Here is a 20007-nt window from a genome sequence, read left to right on the forward strand (position 1 = left end):
ATGCCCCTAACTTTTGTAGGATACTCTAAAGCAGGAGTGTCCAACCCGCGGCCCGCGGGCCGCATGCGGCCCTCAGAGCTCTTCCATGCGGCCCGCGACCCTTAAATTTAAATTTAATTTTAATTTAACTTTTTTTCCGTATGTTTCCACGTCTGCGTACTTTTGCTGTTCTGCGCATGCGCCAACTTTCTTTTTTTCACGTTTTTTTCATACCAGCGTCTTTCCGCTGGTATGTGCATGCGCGAAAACACCATTCGGGCGTTTTTTATATTACTGGATTAAGAAAAGCTGAAGCGAGATCGTGGAGAGAGGATTTATTATTTCGTTGTGTACTACACTACAACATAGTAAGGTAAGTTAAGTATTTTGACACTGTGTCTGCTCCCTAATCTAGAAGCACATCATTTGTCTCCTGTAGCCTTTTTCGGCCTCATGCAAACCTGCTCCCAACAAGCAGACTGCAGCAGTATATATCCTGTCATATTTTTATTTCTTAACATGTATGTGTAAATGTGCATGCAGTACTTTTGTTATGATCTTGCAAGTAGCTCATACTAATGATGATAAACGCGTTTTAACTATTAAAAATTCTTAAATTCATCTCTATTCTAATTTATACAAAGAATGCCTATGACTGTTTCTCTTCCTGCATTCTATTAGTTTAATTTGTGTAAGTTTTCCCCTCAGTTCTCTGTAAATCTGTCTGGTGGTGAATATTTGTAGAAATTCATTTGGTGCAGCAACTGTGTTTATATCCTGTAAAACTGGATCTGATTCTGTGGTTTCCAAGTCGGTTTTGCACTTTCTATAATTTCAGAGTATTCCAGTAATGTAACCAGATTGTCTTTTGCTTCTTCATGGTTCATTATGTCATAACTGGACAGCGATCACCTCAGTTAGTTAGCAAACATGCAGAAATGTATACATATAAAACTGTGCTGCTGATGGCATCAAGCAGAATTTTTTTTTTGCTATTTGATAATGCAGATTAAAGTCCTCCAGTAGAACAAAAAAGTTTTAGATTTAGAATGAGTAGTAATTACTAAGAAATAGACTGGTAGGGGGGGGATATAAGTGACTCCTCATTTGGTGTGACCTCCTAGTATCAACTGGGCCAGTAGCCATTTTGATGCTTCATTCACAGAGGTGGTGTCCTTTTTAACCAGGCTAACTTGCATGCTGTTTTTAATCACTAGGCATACATCTCTTCAGTTCTTTGCCTCAGCCTGTTCACAAAAATATTGAAGCTGTGTACTGTGTAACTAGATTGGTAGACTTCATCTTTTAGCTCTGTGTTTACATTTGTCCAAACATCAGACTTCTGATGAAGAACCCAGGTTATTAAGTGCCCATTCATTAATACTATCAGAATTCAAGTGCAGTCTTAATTCCCTTTGACTGTGGCTCATTGACCTTGCATAGCTCCTCAATAAGCTGACTTGTGCCCAGTGAAACTTTTATCTGAAGTCCTTGTAGTCATAGCTCCCAGGAAGGCCATTGCTCCTCAGTTATAAAGCAGCAAAAGTTTCCATGAGGGCAGAAACTTGCATGTGATTATGGCTCACTTCATGAAGTGTAGGAGTTGGGTTTCTCTCTCTTGTGTTCGGGGTTGTACATCTTCGGTGTTTCTCCTTTTCCCTCCTTTCTAGGAGGAACTGTGGCCCAATCCTGGTTAGTTAAGCATCATCTTAAATATGCATCTTCCCTGTTTTCTAGCTAGCTAGTTCTGTGGCTATGAAGTTCACTTTTTTGAAGGTACTTTTATTGAGGGGGTGTCTTCTCCTAAGATGTGCAACCTTCATATCTTTGTAGGAAACTCTGTAGTTTTTCCTTAGAATCAGATAAAGTTTATGACCTTGCTTCCTTCTAAAAGTGGTATCAGAACTGTCTTTAAATTAATCAGTTCATCTTTTTATCTTTCTGGGTGCACAATTTAGGTAGTAGAGCCCCTTTTTCTCTTGTAATTGATTTTGGTTTTGCCTGAAAAGAATATGTAAGTTCAGAAATATGGAACAGCTGGGTTTCTTTGCTTGATAGAAAGGGGGAGGGTTGCTAATTTTGCCTTTCTGGTGATGGCAGAAAAGGATATTCAACATTTACCAACTGCAAAAGTTTTCTTGCATATCAGCTAGTACAATGAGTCTGTCTGTTTATCTTATTAATAAAAGTCAGTTTTCTTGTGGCGATAGCTGGTGAAGCGGTATTACTTTTTCATGAAGTCTCTTTTGCTAAAAATAAATGGGTATCCATACTATTGAAGACAGCATTTTTGCACATCAACAGTAGCTAGGTAGCACCTTTGTAATCTGTTTGCTGCTGCTGTTGCTTTAATCTGTTTTAACCAGTTAAAACTCTTAATTCTGGATTAATATCTTTCTTTTTACTAACAGTTTGTAGCTTCTATAGCTAGTAGTATACTAGTCCATGAAACTTGATATGAATTCATGAATTTGTTTTCTGTTTTAGGAACAGACTATAGTAGTAAGTAATAGCACTGTGTTAATGCTGTGAGTCCTGAAGTGTTTAGTTTTTAGATGAGTAACTCATCCAAAGATTTGTCACTGGGTCTGAAGTTTTTTATAAACTTGAATTCATGGTTCGGATATAATGAGATATTGAATTTTAGGGCATTATTCTGCATTTATTAATTTATTTATTGTTCAAATTCACCTACAATACAGCCACATTAGACTGCATAAACCTGAGGTCTTTTTTTTTTTTTTTGCTCTTCAGTTAATGTGAGACTTTTTTTTTTTTTTTTTTTTGGTCCTCACTTGCCGTCTGCCCCCAGACCATTTCTGTTGACTCAATGCGGCCCTTGCAACTGAAAAGGTTGGACACCCCTGCTCTAAAGCATATGCCCCTAACTTCATGTCATTAATGTTAAAAAACAAAATACTCAGGAGAGAGAGTTAAGAGGGAGAAAGTTAAAGTAAAACAATTTTTTTTTCTTAATGGTCCTATTTCAATAGGGCATGATTTTAATTGCACATTATAAAGTAAAGTTTTGTCAGTTATTCTGAGGTGCAATGGAGATGCTAATGTAAATAGGTGCTCCTGTTTTTTTTTTTCTTTCTCCCCTGTTCTTTACTTCTTGTTCAGTTTTAAGAAATGTAGCCACTGCAATGTAAGAAAAAAAAAGCAAAGAAAAATATGTAAGGAGAGGGTTGGCCCTTAGCTTAATCTAGTAACAAGTTTTAAGACAAAGCAAGTACAGGAAAATAAATACTGAATATTACAAATCTTTTTTCCAGTAAACAAACATATGCTTTGTAGTTTTGGGTCTGGTTCTCATGTCTCTAGGTAATTATCTGCTTAAGAGAAATGGCTTGGAGAAAACCTTTGCTGAAAGCATTCAACTGTTTTCACAGCTGAGAAAGCTATAAAGACAAGACAAAGCCACACAGCACTTAGCACAAGCACACTCTGCACCATGCATCTTAGCATGGGTTATCTCAAGTCTCTGTGTGCGACTCAGGTTGGAACATTTGTTCCAATTAGCATGGTAAACCTCCAATATTTGAAGATGAAAACAGTTTTGTGATGACAAGATAAAACTGTAAAAAAGATTAACCTGCCAAACAGTACATGTATTAAACATTTAACAAAAAAAGCTGTTATACATAAAAGGTGGGAACAACTTTAAGAAAAAAGGTTTTCTGTAATGTCTTTAAACGTCAATGGTCTCACAGATGAATACAAAAAAGAAAGTTGTGAACTATATTAAAAAATGGAGAGTGTACATAGCTATGCTACAGAAGACACATTTGGAAAGAAGTGAACATGTGAATTTGATGAAGAAAGGATCTCAGGATAGATAGGATAGACTACCTGTAGCTAAGTAAAAGAGGGGTACTTATATTAATTGAAAGAGGAGTTACAATAGTGATGGAAGAGGATAAAAAAGATAATAATGGTATATTTGTAGCACTAAGGGGCATGGGAGGAGGATTACCCTGGCGTGTATTTATATTCCAACTAAAACTGCTATAATGGACCTTGAGAAAATTCTGGGAGAAATAATAAGCTTTCAGATAGGAATATTACCTGTAATTGGGTAATAAATTTGATCTGCCACAATGAAGATGTGTCAGGGGAGCCAAAAGGGAAAATATAACAAAGGAGGGTAGATTTTTGAAGACATTTATGAAAATATTTGGCATGGAAAATGTGAATTCAGTACTAGGAGTTCAGAGTGAATTTACATACTCCACAGGATACAAAAATGGGCTACAGAATTTACATTTCACAGGAACATGTGCATTTAATTAAATTTCTTGATATGCACCCAATAACTATTTCAGATCATGCACCAATAACTAAAATAAAAACCCAAGGTAATGAAGGAGACACCGGCGCTTTCCACTTACCTGTTGAAAAGAGAGGAATTTAAAGAATGGGTAGTGAAAATTATTCAGAAATTTCTTCTGAAAATATTGCTAGGAAGTGGGATAAAATTGAAGTGGAATTTAAAAATAGGGTGGAAATAAAATAAAGGGAGAGACAATTAAGAAGCAACAAAAACTATTTAAGAGTATTGCAAAAGAGGGGAAATGCTAAACAGAAAAAGAATTACCTTACTAATATGCATGAGTTTAGAAAGACTGCTGTTATACAACTGTTTTCTGATAACTCTAGAGCACAAAATATTTTAGCACAACTTATGCAACAGAAAGTAGAAAGGGCTGTTGCAAAGCTTAGGGAGCCTATGACAAGGAAAGTAACAAGAGATCCTATAGAAGAATTAGATATATTTCTGAAATTCTATGGAAGTCTCTACAAACCATAGAAATATGGAAATCAAGAAAAGGTATAAATGGAAATGTTTATGGAAGAATTAAATATACCAAAGTTAGTAATTGAGCCTCATCTTCCACTAACAGTTAGGACAAGAGGAGATGAGATAAAAAATGGTGCTGTATAACCAATCTATAGGAAAGACCCCAGGAATAGAAGGAATTGAGATGAGATAAAAAAATGGTGCTGTATAACCAATCTATAGGAAAGACCCCAGGAATAGAAGGAATTCTTGTGGAAGTCTGGAAGCTAGGAGGGAAAAAATGCTAAAGCTCTGGAAGGTTTTGTTTAACGGTATTTTAAGAGGAGAAAGAGGAGAAGTACCATCATCGTGGAAGAAAGCGGTGGTAGCTGTAATACCAAGAGGGTAAAGATCCATCAGATCCAGCTTCATACAGGCCCACTTCAATACTAAACCATAATTATAAAGTATTTAGGTCTATAATGACTAAAAGAATGGTAAAAGTGATGCCAAAATTGATAGATATGGATCAATGTGGTTTTGTGGAGGTCAGGCAAATATCTGACAACATTAACACAGCACTGACAATCCAGAGGGAAGCAGAATGTAAGAAAATACCCCTGTTGAAGAGTCTTGATGCAGAGAAAGTATTTGACAGAGTAACCTGGGACTTCATGAGCATGGCAATGAAAGCATTTCAATTCCCTGAAAAAATTACAAGGTTGATTAGCAGGATATACAAGGGATCAGAGACCAAATGTGAGTGGGGTCCTCTCTCTCTCAGTTTCTGTTTGAGCAGAGAAACCAGGCAGGGGTGTCTTCCCTCCCCTTTATTTGCATTATATTTAGAACCACTGGCAAAGAAATGAAGGGACTCAGAAATTAAAGGATATAACAGGTATGGCAGTCAAGAAAAGCTGGCTCTATTTGTAGATATTTTATACCGGACAAAACCAAAAAGGGACATTACAACGTTGTGAAACATTTTCAGACAGTCTCACATCTTTTCAGGATATAAAATTAATGAAGCTAAAACAAATGCAATACTAGTAAATTATGTACCCACATGAAAATTGGTTCAGCAATATCTATATTTATGGGGACATAAGTATTTAGAAGTATGGATTAAAAATTATTTCAGTGTGGCAGCCAAGGATGTGTGTGAAGAGACTAAACAAAAGAGAATACAAAAACTGAGAAAATGGAAGCTCTGTTGTATGAATATCAATAGTAAGACACAAAATGTTTTAAGTCTCTTTAGTCTTGTACACAAATTAAACTTTTTATCATCAACCGCAACAAAACGTATAGACAGCAAGTATTTTCAGGGAGGGGAAGATGGCAAGAGTCAAGGGGGTTAAGCGGATTGTTCCAGATGAACATGGACTGGGATTACCAGATTTGAGGAGGTATTTTAAAGCAACACAGTTAAGGCTCCTATACATAGCACAGGCACAAAACAAAGTGGAAAGGGATGATGGTGAAACAGGGGAGAAGCTCAAGAATCAAGGGGAGGCAGACATTTAAGGAGAATAATAATCATACAGAATATTATTTTCACAAAGTAGCAGAAAATATTCTAAGAACTAAGCCAACTCGGGATTGGAGAAAGGAGATTCTGCAATATGGATGACTGCAATTAGGGATACAGACTTAAGCAAGAGGGGGCTAGAATTTATCGGAGAAAACTGGCAAACGAACCAATGTATTGGGAGCAAATAACTAGAGAGGGAAAAGTAGTAGAATGGGAAAATGACAAGAATTTATTTGGACTGCAGGTTAGAGATTGCCTTCCCTATCGAGGATTGATATCAGGAGTATAGAGAAAGAGAAAGAAATAGGGGGCTTCTAAACAAAAGACTAGTAGTGGTAGAGTTTTTAAAAGAATCTAGAACAAACTGCTGCTATAAAAGGAATTAGTAGAGCATATAAAATACTGCATGGCAACTATAAATCAGAAGAGGTTAGAAAGGACTGGACGAGAGACTGAATAAGCAATTCACAACAAAATAATGGAGGATACATGCAACTCTTCCAAATATGCAACAAAGCCTAGAAGATTTAAGATCTTTGCTTGTAAGTGTTTACATAGGTATTTTTATACCCAAGTAGACTCTAAAGAATTTTTCCTCAGGAAGGCAGCAAATGTTGGAGGTGTGATGGGGAAGAAAGAAGGGCAGACTTTAAAGATTCATGTAGACTGCTTTGTCAGATATATTGGGTGAGCAAACTGGTGCAACTAAGGACATTTGTTTTGAGCTATGATACAGAATTGGAATTGCCTAGACATATTAAGGGCTTGCAGAGTCTAATTATGGTGGCTGCCAAAAAAGCAATTACTAGAAAATGGAAATTAAAGTCTAAACCAACTTTACTAAAAGTAGCGAATATAGTAACAGAGATAAAACTGGAATTGGGATCTTTAGAAAAGAGTAGCAGCAAATTACATAGGAAAAATGGGAATTGTGGGGACAACACATGCAGAGGAAGAACATGTTTAAAAGAAGGCAGGATATGAATTAACTATATAATCTTTAACAGACAATAACTTGATAAATTATAAATGTATAATGTTTGCAATTACAATTGCGTCAACGTGGTTTGTAATGTACGATTGCAAATGGAATTATCAATAGGGCTTGTTTTCATTTAAATTATCATGTACGACACAGGCAAAGAAGTTTCTTGTTTAAAGAAAGGGAAGGTGACATTGTGTTCAAATTATGAAAAATAAAAGAAATCGAAATTAACACCTAATAAAGGAGTTGGAACAAGCAGATGCAGAAACAGTCTGAGAATTTAACTACATGACACCTTAATTCGGTGGACATCAAAGTTAACCACACAGTATTACAGAAGCAAGGGGGAGGGGTCAGCTAAAAGAAAAAAAATAATAATCTGCTTTAGAATAGGTCATCGAGTGGTAAAGGGTGTAAATACAGTAATTTTACTGAACAAGCTACTCCTAGTGAACTGGATTTCATTTTGAAGCGGTCAAAATTTACTACATATGTGATCTACACCTATCTAAACTCGTATAAAAGTTCATTTGGTACAGGCAGCATTCAATCAGTAATTAAAGTCTGAATGTTTCTGGCCAATTCGTAGAACTAGGGAGAAAGATTCACAGAGCCTACAGTGTCAGTTCAATGGATGTGTACCTCTTCTCCAGTCACAGACACTTTCTGCAGAAGGTCCTTATCTCTCCATCTGAAGACCAGCCAGTAAGCAGAGCTACAGACAACAGATAACATGAAGGTGATCGTGTACGTGGCTCAGTAAATGCAAACCATGCTACAGAGTACCCTGCTGCTGCACAGAGAGTCAGAGACAAGTGGCTTTAAAACCTCAGACCTGTAAAAAAAGACATAGTGGTCTCAAGGTTGTTTTAATTTTTTTTTGACTCATTAAGTAGAACTAATCTCATGAGGACTCATTTCAGCTACACCCTGGAAACTGCAACAGAATGAAAGCAGAGTTATTGTACATAATGCAGTTAAAGAACATAGCAATGCACAAACTTAAAATACGCGAAGTTGCCAAATCAATAAACAAAAGGTAATGCATACCATACAGTTTCCATGAACCATGGGTAAAGTGTCTTGTAGTCATTGCGAAAATCAATCCAGCGACCCAGTCGTTGAACAGAAATCTATGGAAATCAGTGAGGAAAGAAAGGTTTATAAAAGGCATGAAAAAGTCAAATTACAGTGCCATAAATCTTCAGTCTTAATATTTGTTTAAAGACTAACAACATACAGTACCTTAAACAACAAAATTACCGCTAGTTCTCCCAAAGTATCCTGCTGCAAAACACGAGAATACTCAAATTATACTGGAACAGTGATCAGGATACACCACGAGAAGTCCAATAATGTCAAAAAAGTTCTTTTATTCCATAAAAATGCAGAGGATGAGCGCTTTCACGTGCTTGAACGCACGCTTCTTCAGATCTACTGACATCATTCTCTAATGCCCTTTTATACAATTAAAACAGTTTCTAATTACTTCCAATTAAAACGTCATTAGTTAATTTGTCAATCAAGTATTTAAAGGTACATCATAATTCAACCTTACTTGTTCAACAGTACATTACTCACTCTAAAAATTAATTAAAAGTTAATAAGTATCATCATTTACATTCAGCCTAATAAACACATTCACATTTATTTTGTCACTATAACTCAATTTAGGGGTTTTGTACCTAACGTACAATGCCTATTGTTCATTCATTCATCCATTGCGTCTCAGTGCTTCAAACGCCAGCAAAAGAAATAGTAGTAACTGAGTTAAACCCTAAAAAGAGTTATCAAATATTTCTATTTATATTCAAATAGAAAGTACATTCACATTTAATTTTTCACAACAACTTTTAACATGAACTATACACCTTAGCTTAAAATGCTTAGGGTTAATTCATTACCTCTTACATCTCTATGTCTTGAACACCAGTGTAAATAGCGACTATATGGAGCCCTACAGGAAAATACTAACGGAATACTCTGTTTGTTCAAAACTTCTCTGTACGATGAACATATGTCCACATAAAACAGCTATTATAATAACTCACTATCCTAATATATGCGATGCAATCTGCATCACAATTATGTGTGTTTGCGCTATACAACTAAAGCATTCCCCTTGATTAACCAAAATTTCAAAAATAGAGTAGTATATTATATTAGATGTAAATCGGGACATCAAAAAAATTCTTTTATTTACCAGTGTTGTATGTTCCTTTATTCATTAATTAATTATGAGTTATATGATAGTTCAAATACTATCATTATCTTAATAAATATTACAAAAAAACAAATCTATGTTATATTTATTAATCAAATTAATAAGTTTATAAATTATTATATTCAATATGATATGTATAAATTTAACTAACCTTAAGCATCCTATATATCAATCAAAATACATAGATGTTCATTTCATATCTAAATAAATACAGTAAAAACTATACTAAATAAAAAATAAAATAAATAATTAATTAATAAATCATCATCTTATTTTTCAATGTCCAAATCCAATCAGTAACTTCTATATTACTAGGTTTAGATGTTATTTAACTTGCTTTAAATACTATCTTTATTTCAAAATTGGTTTTAAAGACAAGTAGTTATTAATACCAGGTTCCCTGTGTGCTCCTGTTCTAAGAATCCAGTCCAATTCTAATTTATGTAAATAATTATTCCTATCACCCATTCTAACATTATCTTTCACTGTTTGTAGAACTCTGAATCTAAATTCATGGTCAGGGTTCTCCTTGATATGCTTTGCTAGTGCATTTAATTCATTTTGTTTGCGGATGTCGTACACATGGTTATACATTCGTTCTTTCAGTTTCCTCTTTGTAAGTCCTACATAGAACGCTTCACACTGTATACAATTGGCCATATAAATCAGATTCGTGGTGTTACAATCTGTGTATATTCTTGGAGTAAACTCAAAATGGCCATTAGGATGTTCAAAATGCTGAGCGGTAGTAATATATTTACACATATTACATCCCTGACATGGAAATGTTCCACTTTTCTCTTTATTTCTTCTCATTCTATTGGAATTATTATATAGATTTCTAGAAAATATGTCTTTCAGATTATCACAAGTCTGAAAGACAAACGTGGGTTTATTTCCCACTAATCTATAAACCTCATCTGTAGTAGTCAATATATTCCAGTGTCTGTTTATAATTTTTCTAATTTCAGCATTGTCATTTGTGTATTTCATAACATATCTAATTCTTCCATCTGGGACTCTATATGTATCAAGTCTTCGTCTATTCTCCTTCTCAAGATGTGATCTAACTTCATCATTTACTACTAATTCATAAGGATACAATTTTTTATACTCCATAGAAGGAATAAGTTCATGTCTTATATTCTTAACAAGGTTCAGATTATATCCTCTCTCTAGAAAGATTTTCTCTAGTGTAATCGCTTCTTCATGTAAGACATGGGGATCTTTGCATGTTCTCAAAATTCTAGAATATTGGCCTCTTACTATCCCAGAGAAAACGTGCCTAGGATGCATACTACTATACTCTAGCATGGTGTTCTTCCAACACTTCTTCCTAAACAATCTAGATGTTATTTGCTTCTCTGCATTTAAAGATACAGTTAAATCTAGAAAGTTCACGCTGTCACTTGAAAATTCATAGGTAAATCTAAGAAAGTCTGTGGTCTCTTGTAGATAATTTACAAAACTATGTAGTTCTTCCGTTGTCCCTTTCCATAGAAATATTACATCATCTACGAATCTCCTATAAATTACTATCTTACTCATCCATTTACTATGGAACAGATGTTCTTGTTCCCAATAATATAGGACGAGATTTGCATAGGAGTTCGCACATGGTGTCCCCATGGCGACTCCCCATGTTTGTAGGTAGTATTGGCAGTTAAATAGAAATATGTTATTATGAAGTACCATGTCTAAGAGTTGGCCAATTAGAATCTGTCACCAGAAAAATTGCTTTCTTTCATCATTACTTCCCTAATGGCTTGGAGGCCAAATTCATTAGGAATACAAGTGAACAAATTACACACATCTAGTGTAACTAATTTCAAATCACTGTTATCGGTTTGGGTTAGTTCTATACTTTCAAAATCCCTCAATAGTTGTTGTGTGTCTTTCAAGATGGTAGTTATTTTATCAACAAGCGGTCTCAGTACTTTTTCTATAAATATAGAGATAATAAGTTGCCCACTGTCTCCCTGCGACAATTGGTCTCATGGGTATGGGCTCGATTTCTTTATGTACTTTAGGGAGACCTTTCAGGGTTGGAATTAATGGTTCTTCTACATGCAAGTAGTCATACATTTCTTTGCTGATTTGTCGGCACATCAAAAGATCATATACGATGTCATTAACATTGTTTATTATTCTCATCACTTCATTCAGAGTAACTACCTTATATGTGTCATCATTCCTAAGCATATTTTCCACCATTTCATTATATCTGATTCTATCTAGTAAAACTACCCCACCCCCTTTGTCAGCGGGTAGTATAACAATATCAGTGTTATTACGTAGCTTAGCTAGAGAAGTGTATTCAGCCTTGTTTAAGTTGAAGAATCTGTTTTTAACATGTTTGCTAGCATAAAATGCATAGATTTCTTTTTCACAAATTTTAACAAAGCTTTCTACAATAGATGGCAAAGGAGGACAAAAAGTACTGTTGCGTTTAAATCTACAAATACTGCTTGTGGCATATTCATTGTTATCATTTTTAAAAAACAGTTTGATAGCTATTTTCCTTGCGAACAGCCTCAGGTCCGCAACAGTCTCTGACAATATACTTGTTTGTGAAGGCACATAATTAAGCCCTTTATTCAGGAGAGAAATGTCAGAAGTCGACAAATCATGCTTAGAAAAATTATAGACCAAAGTCAATTCCAGTTTCTTTTTTGTTTTGGTTGTTCGTACCTGTCTGTGGAAACCTTCCGTTTCCGTGGTCCTCTGCTCAGGGATCTCCCTCTGACCGCATTGTTTGTTCGAATGGGAAAAGGGACGTCCATCGGTGTTCTAAAAGTAGAATTTGGTCGTCTAATGGCTCCCGTTCTCAAGGAGTCATCATGTTGATGAAGAGCCAGTTGGTTGGGTGGTGGTGTTTGAACTTCAGTACTCCCTGTTAAATGTTCAACATTGGAATGATTCAAATTATTCGTCGCATTGTTAGATGTTGATTGTGGCGCCAAATTCAGGTCTATTGCGTCATTCTCTTCCGGTTCTGTATTACATGTTGAAACAGTAGCAGTAGGAGTGTTACGCATTGTATTTCCAGCGAGTCTCGGCCATACAAATATATTCCGTTTTAAAATCTTGAAGATCTCTGGTTAGCTTGCGTTGTTTTATATTTTTAAGCTTATCACTATATAAGCGTATTTGAGTGGATATATTACTTAGTTTCTGAATACATGTATCTACTTGGAACCGCTCTGTTATAGTCTGATATAGCGTATCAGTCTTCTTCTGAAGATCTGATTCTAGCGGTTCAAAGTGCTCAAGTAATAAGTCAATATATTTATAACCAAGTTCAAGATTCAGATTTTGCCATTTTCTCAGCAGATTTGGATATAGTTGGCCATATGTAGGCATGCAAAGAACTCTCATTCCTCTAGGTATAACCTTAAAATGAATACATGCCTGCAAGTGTTTTCTTTGCCAAGAGAGCCTTTGCAGTTTATATAAGTTATTTTCCAATTCTTTTGTTAAGTCAAAAAATTCTGTCATATTCACACCAAGTTCATTTCTTGTCATTCTTAAATTACTAGTTTCAGCAAAATCAAGTGTTAATAATGGATTGTTCTTGGGCGGTAAAAATGCATCAATAGTTGGCAGATTCATACTTGCTTCTGGGTTGTAGTCAAGCTCTATTTCGACATTCTCCATAGCGTGGAGACAGCGGCACAAATTCTTAACAGAAGATTAAACAACAAAATTACCTCTAGTTTTACCTCTAGTAGATTTATATCTAATATAATATACTACTCTATTTTTGAAATTTTAGTTAACTAAGGGGAATGCTTTAGTTGTATAGAGTAAACACACATAATTGTGATGCAGATTGCATCGCATATATTAGGATAGTGAGTTATTATAATAGCTGTTTTATGTGGACATATGTTCATCGTACAGAGAAGTTTTGAACAAACATTAGAGTATTCCGTTAGTATTTTCCTGTAGGGCTCCATATAGTCGCTATTTACACTGGTGTTCAAGACATAGAGATGTAAGAGGTAATGAATTAACCCTAAGCATTTTAAGCTAAGGTGTATAGTTCATGTTAAAAGTTGTTGTGAAAAATTAAATGTGAATGTACTTTCTATTTGAATATAAATAGAAATATTTGATAACTCTTTTTAGGGTTTAACTCAGTTACTACTATTTCTTTTGCTGGCGTTTGAAGCACTGAGACGCAATGGATGAATGAATGAACAATAGGCATTGTACGTTAGGTACAAAACCCCTAAATTGAGTTATAGTGACAAAATAAATGTGAATGTGTTTATTAGGCTGAATGTAAATGATGATACTTATTAACTTTTAATTAATTTTTAGAGTGAGTAATGTTGTACTGTTGAACAAGTAAGGTTGAATTATGATGTACCTTTAAATACTTGATTGACAAATTAACTAATGACGTTTTAATTGGAAGTAATTAGAAACTGTTTTAATTGTATAAAAGGGCATTAGAGAATGATGTCAGTAGATCTGAAGAAGCGTGCGTTCAAGCACGTGAAAGCGCTCATCCTCTGCATTTTTATGGAATAAAAGAACTTTTTTGACATTATTGGACTTCTCGTGGTGTATCCTGATCACTGTTCCAGTATAATTTGAACATACAGTACCTTGAAACAAACACCTTTCCATGTATACGCTGAAACTAGACTACAAGGCAAGTTAAATCAAGCAACGCCAAAGACCTGGTCAAATAAATGGAGTGCAGATGATTAAGGTTATGAGCTGTTACAGTGCCACTTCCTGTAATCCAGGGTTTGACTTCGTCTCCTTCTGCCTATTGTGGGACACCAAGCAGGTAGCCGACAGTGCTCTGGGGAAACTGGGAAACTAGACTAAGTTCCTCAATATTCTCCTTTACTACATGCCTGCCTACCTACGTGCCAAGTTAAAGATTTTGTTAAAGAGGCTCTTAACCGGAAAAGGGAATTGGTGATTTTCCAAGGAAAAGAACAGGAATGTACAACTTCATATCCCAGTGCATGCGCTAGGAATCACAAGCTACCTCTCTTACAAGAGTAGCTGGAAAGGGCAGCCGGGGATCAACCGCTCCTTCAAAGAGGCAGGACTCTTTTTTTTTTTTTTTTTTTAATCTTTTTTGCCTTGCATAGCTAATTTTAAGCACAGATCTCACGGAGGTGACATGACTGCAGCAGGAAACAGTCAGAACTCTTGCCATAGCACAATACACTCTGTCATCAAGGAAACTGAAATAATCCAGTACATCAGATCAGGAAATGAGCATGGGGAGATCTAAATGTGGAATCTGATGGTTAATTCAAGAGACGCTACAAAGATGGACATACAACACCTTTGTTACAGCTACCACGGAGTCCTTTAGTGATGGTATACATTTCAACAAGCACCTCCAGACTTAACAGTCACAAAAAAAATGACTGCATAAGGACAAGAAGCACTCAAGGTCACACAGCAGCACACAATCATACCCTTTCTATTGCCTGGATTATGTTTAACATAGCTATTTCTAGCCATCCAAGAACATCATCACACAAATCCTCAACTGCAGAAAGAAGAGACATCTACTGGCAGCAGAGGTATAAAATGGACACAAGGGCAGAGATGTAAAATCCTACTCCACTCACTGGAAGCAAGTATACCAAGAGCAAAACAGGAGGACAGAGATGAGCCCTGTGAAAACCTATCGGAGAACAGCTTGAAGAGGATCAAGTCATGAAGCTACGTGCAGGGTGTCTTTCAAATGAAAAACAAAGCAAATAATTTGAAAACTGTGGAAGTTGAACCGCACTTGAAACCAAGATACTCCACACTACAACAGCAACTCCACTTAAAAGTACTTTAGTACCACTACAAGAAATAATGTTAAGCAGAAAGCCCCCAGCCATGAATACACGAAAATCAGGCCACAGGATAAAAGATAACATCTCTAATATACTAAAAGCTATACCAAGTGTCACAACAGCCCCCTCAAAATGCACACAGAGGAGTTTCAGAATAACCCTAAGTACAGCTGCAAAAAGACCACTAAAGGAAGCCACCCATTTAAAGGGGAAAGTTCCAGTTTAAGTGTTAGAAATAGCATAACCAACCAGGAAAATATGATCAAAAGGGAACAGAAAAGGTTACAGTAATTCTTCCAGGTACTGCAAGTCATAAATAAGATCATACATCCGAGTCTACATATTGTAAATTTTAAAGCTACACAAAATGCAATATGAAACAGCCATAAAGTCCAAATTAGTAAAGGTTTAATAAGCTGTAGCAAACCAAGGTAATAAAAATCAAAAGTACAAGACTGTAAAAAGTACAGTTTTGTACCTACCATAAATGTAGACGTTCGAGTGCTAATACAGCTGCAGTCATAACAGATAGGTTCTCCTGCAGTCAGGCAGGTCCTCGGTCGGCCGAATTCCAAAGTCTAGGTCCGGCGTCGGTTGTCGTCGCTTCTTCCCTGACGTCAGTGCGACAGGGGTATAAAAGAACCAGCCAACGCCATTTTCTTCAGTTTTTCTTGCCCCAGATATCAGGTGCCCCCAGAAGGAAGGCAATACATAAATTTGTGTAATAAAGCAATGCCATATAATCAAAATACAGTAGTGCAAGCAAATACACCATAAATGAATACCCCAATCAGGTTGTATGAGGAGGTGTTAGCCAATAGGCCTGTCCCAAGAGGGGAAGGAGGGAGGGAAACCTGGACTGCAGCTGTATTAGCACTCAAACATCTACATTTATGGTAGGTACAAAACTGTACTATGTTCATCGTGCATACAGCTGCAGTCATAACAGATGGGTAGAATCCCAAAGCTAAGAAAGGGGTGGTAGGCACTAGGTGGAACTAGGAGGAGCCAGGATGCCCTGCAAGACTGCAGTGGCAAAGCCTGCTCTAGATTTGGAGTATAATGGAAGGTGGTAGTGTTTGGAGAAGGTATGCACAGAACTCCAAGTGGCTGCTTCTAAAATATCTTTGGTAGGAACACCTCTGAGGAAAGCTGCAGAGGCAGCCGCGGCCCTTGTGGAGTGAGATCTGATGCCTGTAGGTACAGTTTTGCCATGAAAAGAATAACAAAAGCGTATGCAGTGGGCTATCCATTTTGAGATTGTCTGTTTGGAAATTGGCTTCCCTTGAGCTCCTATAGCATAGGACACAAAGAGCTGTTCTGATTTTCTGAAAGGCTTTGTTCTGTCCAAATAATAACGCAGTTGTCTGTGGATGTCCAAGGAATGTAGTAATCTCTCCCCTTTGTTTTGAGGATTAGGATAAAAGGTAGGTAAGCCTGATTCAAAGCTACCCTGGATACCACTTTTGGCATAAAGGACGGGTTGGTTCGTAAGGAAACTCTGTCCTGATGGAAGATGATAAGGCTGCACAGCCATGAGGGCTTGTAGTTCCAATACCCTACGAGCTGAGGTAATAGCCAGAAGGAAAGCTGTTTTCCAGGACAAATATTGCAAATCTGTTGAGGCAGCTGGCTCAAAAGGAGGCAAGGTCAGTTTTTCTAGAATGAAATTGAGATCCCAAGCAGGTATTGGTGGTTTCCTTGGGGGTTTTATATTCTTAGCCCCTCTGAGGAACTGTCTTAAGAGGGGGTGAGAGAATAAAGGTGGATCAGTGTTGTATTCTGCAGAAATGGCTGAGGCATGGATTTTGATGGAGGAGAATGAAAGTCCACTGCTTAGCAGCTCAGCTAGATACTGTAATATTTGAGGTAAATTCAGTTTTCCAGGATTCTGGCCCTTTTTCTCATTCCAGGCACAAAACCATTTCCATTTTGCGGAGTAAGCTTTTTTAGTAGACGGCCTTCTGGCCTCCAAAATGACATCCTGCACCTCCTTGGAGAGTAGGGTTGTGATGTTAAGGAATCTTCCATGCGGCCAGATTGAGTGTTTTCAGCTGACTGTGAAGAGTTTTGAAGCTGTGCTGAGTCAGAAGAAGAGGCATTAGAGGCAGGGTCCATGGTGGGGAATGCGTCAGGCTCCTCAGGAGTGGGTACCAGTGTTGTCTTGGCCAGTCTGGAGCAATGAGAATCATCTTTGGTCTGTCTGCTCTGGTTTTTAATAGAACTTTGGGCAGCAGAGGAAGAGGTGGGAAGGCATAAACTGTCATTGTTATCCAACTGAAAGAGAGAGCGTCCACTCTCCAGGCCTTTGGATGAAAAATCCTTGAGCAGAATTTTGTCAATTGGTGATTTTTGTAGGAGGCTAAGAGATCTATGTCTGGCCTTCCCCATGCTTGAATTATCTCTGTAAAAACTTGAGGATGCAACTTCCATTCATGTGGATCAGATTTCTGCTTAGGTTGTCTGCCAGCGTGTTTTCCTTGCCTGGCAAGTACTGTGCTTGAAGTTCGATTTGTAAGTCCAGAGCCATGTTCCAAAGTGACATGGCCAGCCTGCATAGGGGGTATGAATGGGTTCCTCCCTGTTTATGTACCACATTACTGTGGTGTTGTCTGTCCTTATCAATAGTTGACCTGGATGCAGAAGGTCTTTGAAAGCTATAATAGCATTTATTACTGCTACCATTTCCTTTTGATTGATGTGAAGGTGCTTTTCTTTTTGGGACCATTTGCCCTGAATGGACCGATCTGTCATGTGCGCCCCCCAGGCGTAGTCCGAGGCGTCTGTTGTGATGACTTGATTTGCTTGAGGCTTGCTGAATGGGAGACCTGTGTTTGTTTGGCATGCTTGAGCCCACCTCAGAAATTCCTTTTGAAGACATGGAATTAGTGGTATTATTGTTTCCAAACTGTGGCTGTGTTGAGACCATAGGTTTTTCAGGTACCATTGAAGTTTCCTCATATGCAGCTTTGCACATGGGATTAGTAGGATGCAAGATGCCATGAATCCCAGAGCCTGCAGGATTTTCCTTGCAGTCAGCCTGGTGAAATTTGCTAGTGATCTGAAGTATTGAGTTAGTTGCCCCTGCTTCTCTGGCGTGAGGTAGGCCATCTGGGTGTTTGTGTCCAAGTTGGCACCCAGGAAAATTATTTTCAGAGAGGGTATTAGCCTTGATTTCTTTTTGTTGACTGTGTATCCCAGAGAATTCAACAACATTATTACACAAGCCAGATGTTTCAGAAGTATGTGCTTGCTGTCCGCTTGGATCAGGCAGTCGTCCAAATAGGGGTATATTTGTATCCCTTGAAGTCTGCAGTAGGCAATTACTGATGCCAGGCATTTCGTGAATACTCTGGGTGCAGTAGATAAGCCAAAGGGCAATGCAGAGAATTGATAATGGGTTGAACCTGCAAGAAATACAAAGTATCTTCTGCAATTTTGTCTGATTGGGACATGCAGGTATGCCTCCTTGAGGTCCAATGTTACCAGCCAAGACTCCTTGCCCAGCATGGGAAGAAGCTGCTGTAAAGTGAGCATCTTGAATTTTGGTACGAGTAAAAATGTGTTTAGGATGGATACGTCCAAAATAGGTCTCCAATCTTTTCCCTTCCTTGGTACCAGGAATAGTCTGGAATAAAAACCTTGACCTTGTTCGTGAGTAGGTACCTCTTGAATAGCTTTCATGTCCATGAGATCTGAAATTTGTCTTTGTGCCTCTGCCCTTTGATTGTGTGGCAGGTTTGGCATGCCTCTCATTTTTGGAAGGGTGTGAAAATGGAATCTGTAGCCTCTGTTTATAATGTCCAGGATCCATTTGTCTTTTGTGACAATATGCCAATTTTTTGAAAATAATGCCAGTTTTCCGCCTCAGGGTGCTGCCATTTGAGCCTTGCTTGGCATGCAAAGGGGAAAGTCATTGGGCTTGCCTTCTGAATGGCTGCGAACTATCCTCACCACCTCTTTGTGTAGGAGCTTGCCATTGTCTGCCTCTAAACGATCCTTGGGATTGCCCTCTGCCCCTTGGGCGCCTGTATCTACCTCTTTGGGGTCTGTCCGTGGCTGGAAAGGACCAATTTTTGGAAGGCCAATTTCTACTGAAATGTGGGGGTTGTACCTGTAGAAAATCTTTCACTGTTTACATTGATTTAGCCTTTTCCTCCATTTTCTTTAATACCTCCTCAGCATTAGCACCAAATAATACATCCTTTTGTAGAGAGGCATCTAGTAATTTAGCTTTGACATGATCTGGTAAGGTTTGTTCCTTGAGCCAGGCAAGTCTACATATGACTGATCCTGTAACAGCAGCTCTACATGAGGCCTCTAGAGCATCAAAACCACATTGCAAGGTGTGTTTACCCACTTGTTCTGCACTATGCATCAAATCCTGCAACTCCTTCAAGTCTGGTTGTGACATTTTACTTCTCAATTGTGATAACAGAAACTGATGGTACTTTAGCATATGGAACTGGCAGTTTAATGCCCTCATGGTTAAGGTGGCTGAGGTATATACCTTTTTTCCCCACCTTTCTAAGGATCTGGAATCTCTCGGAAGGTAATGGATTTTTAGCAGTGGAGGCCTTAATTCCCTTGGGGCCCTGTGAGATAGTTTCTGGGTCAGCCGCATGGCTTTTGTACAGAAATTGGTGTGAGTCAGGAACCCGGTAGTACCTGTCAGGCTTG

General features: G+C 37.5%; 1 protein-coding gene across 2 annotated transcripts in view; it reads right to left on the bottom strand.

The window, feature by feature from the left end:
- IARS1 (isoleucyl-tRNA synthetase 1) overlaps positions 1 to 20007 on the bottom strand; it is a 1809950-nt gene that overhangs the window by 1625726 nt on the left and 164217 nt on the right. For both annotated transcript variants that reach the window (XM_044077404.1, XM_044077403.1), the window contains one exon: positions 8329 to 8411. In XM_044077404.1, the coding sequence (XP_043933339.1) occupies positions 8329 to 8411 (83 nt within the window). The remainder of the gene's footprint in view (positions 1 to 8328; positions 8412 to 20007) is intronic.

This window comes from Protopterus annectens, chromosome 7.part0 (genome assembly GCF_019279795.1).
Source record: "Protopterus annectens isolate FY-2018-M chromosome 7.part0, PAN1.0, whole genome shotgun sequence".
NCBI lineage: Eukaryota > Metazoa > Chordata > Ceratodontiformes > Protopteridae > Protopterus > Protopterus annectens.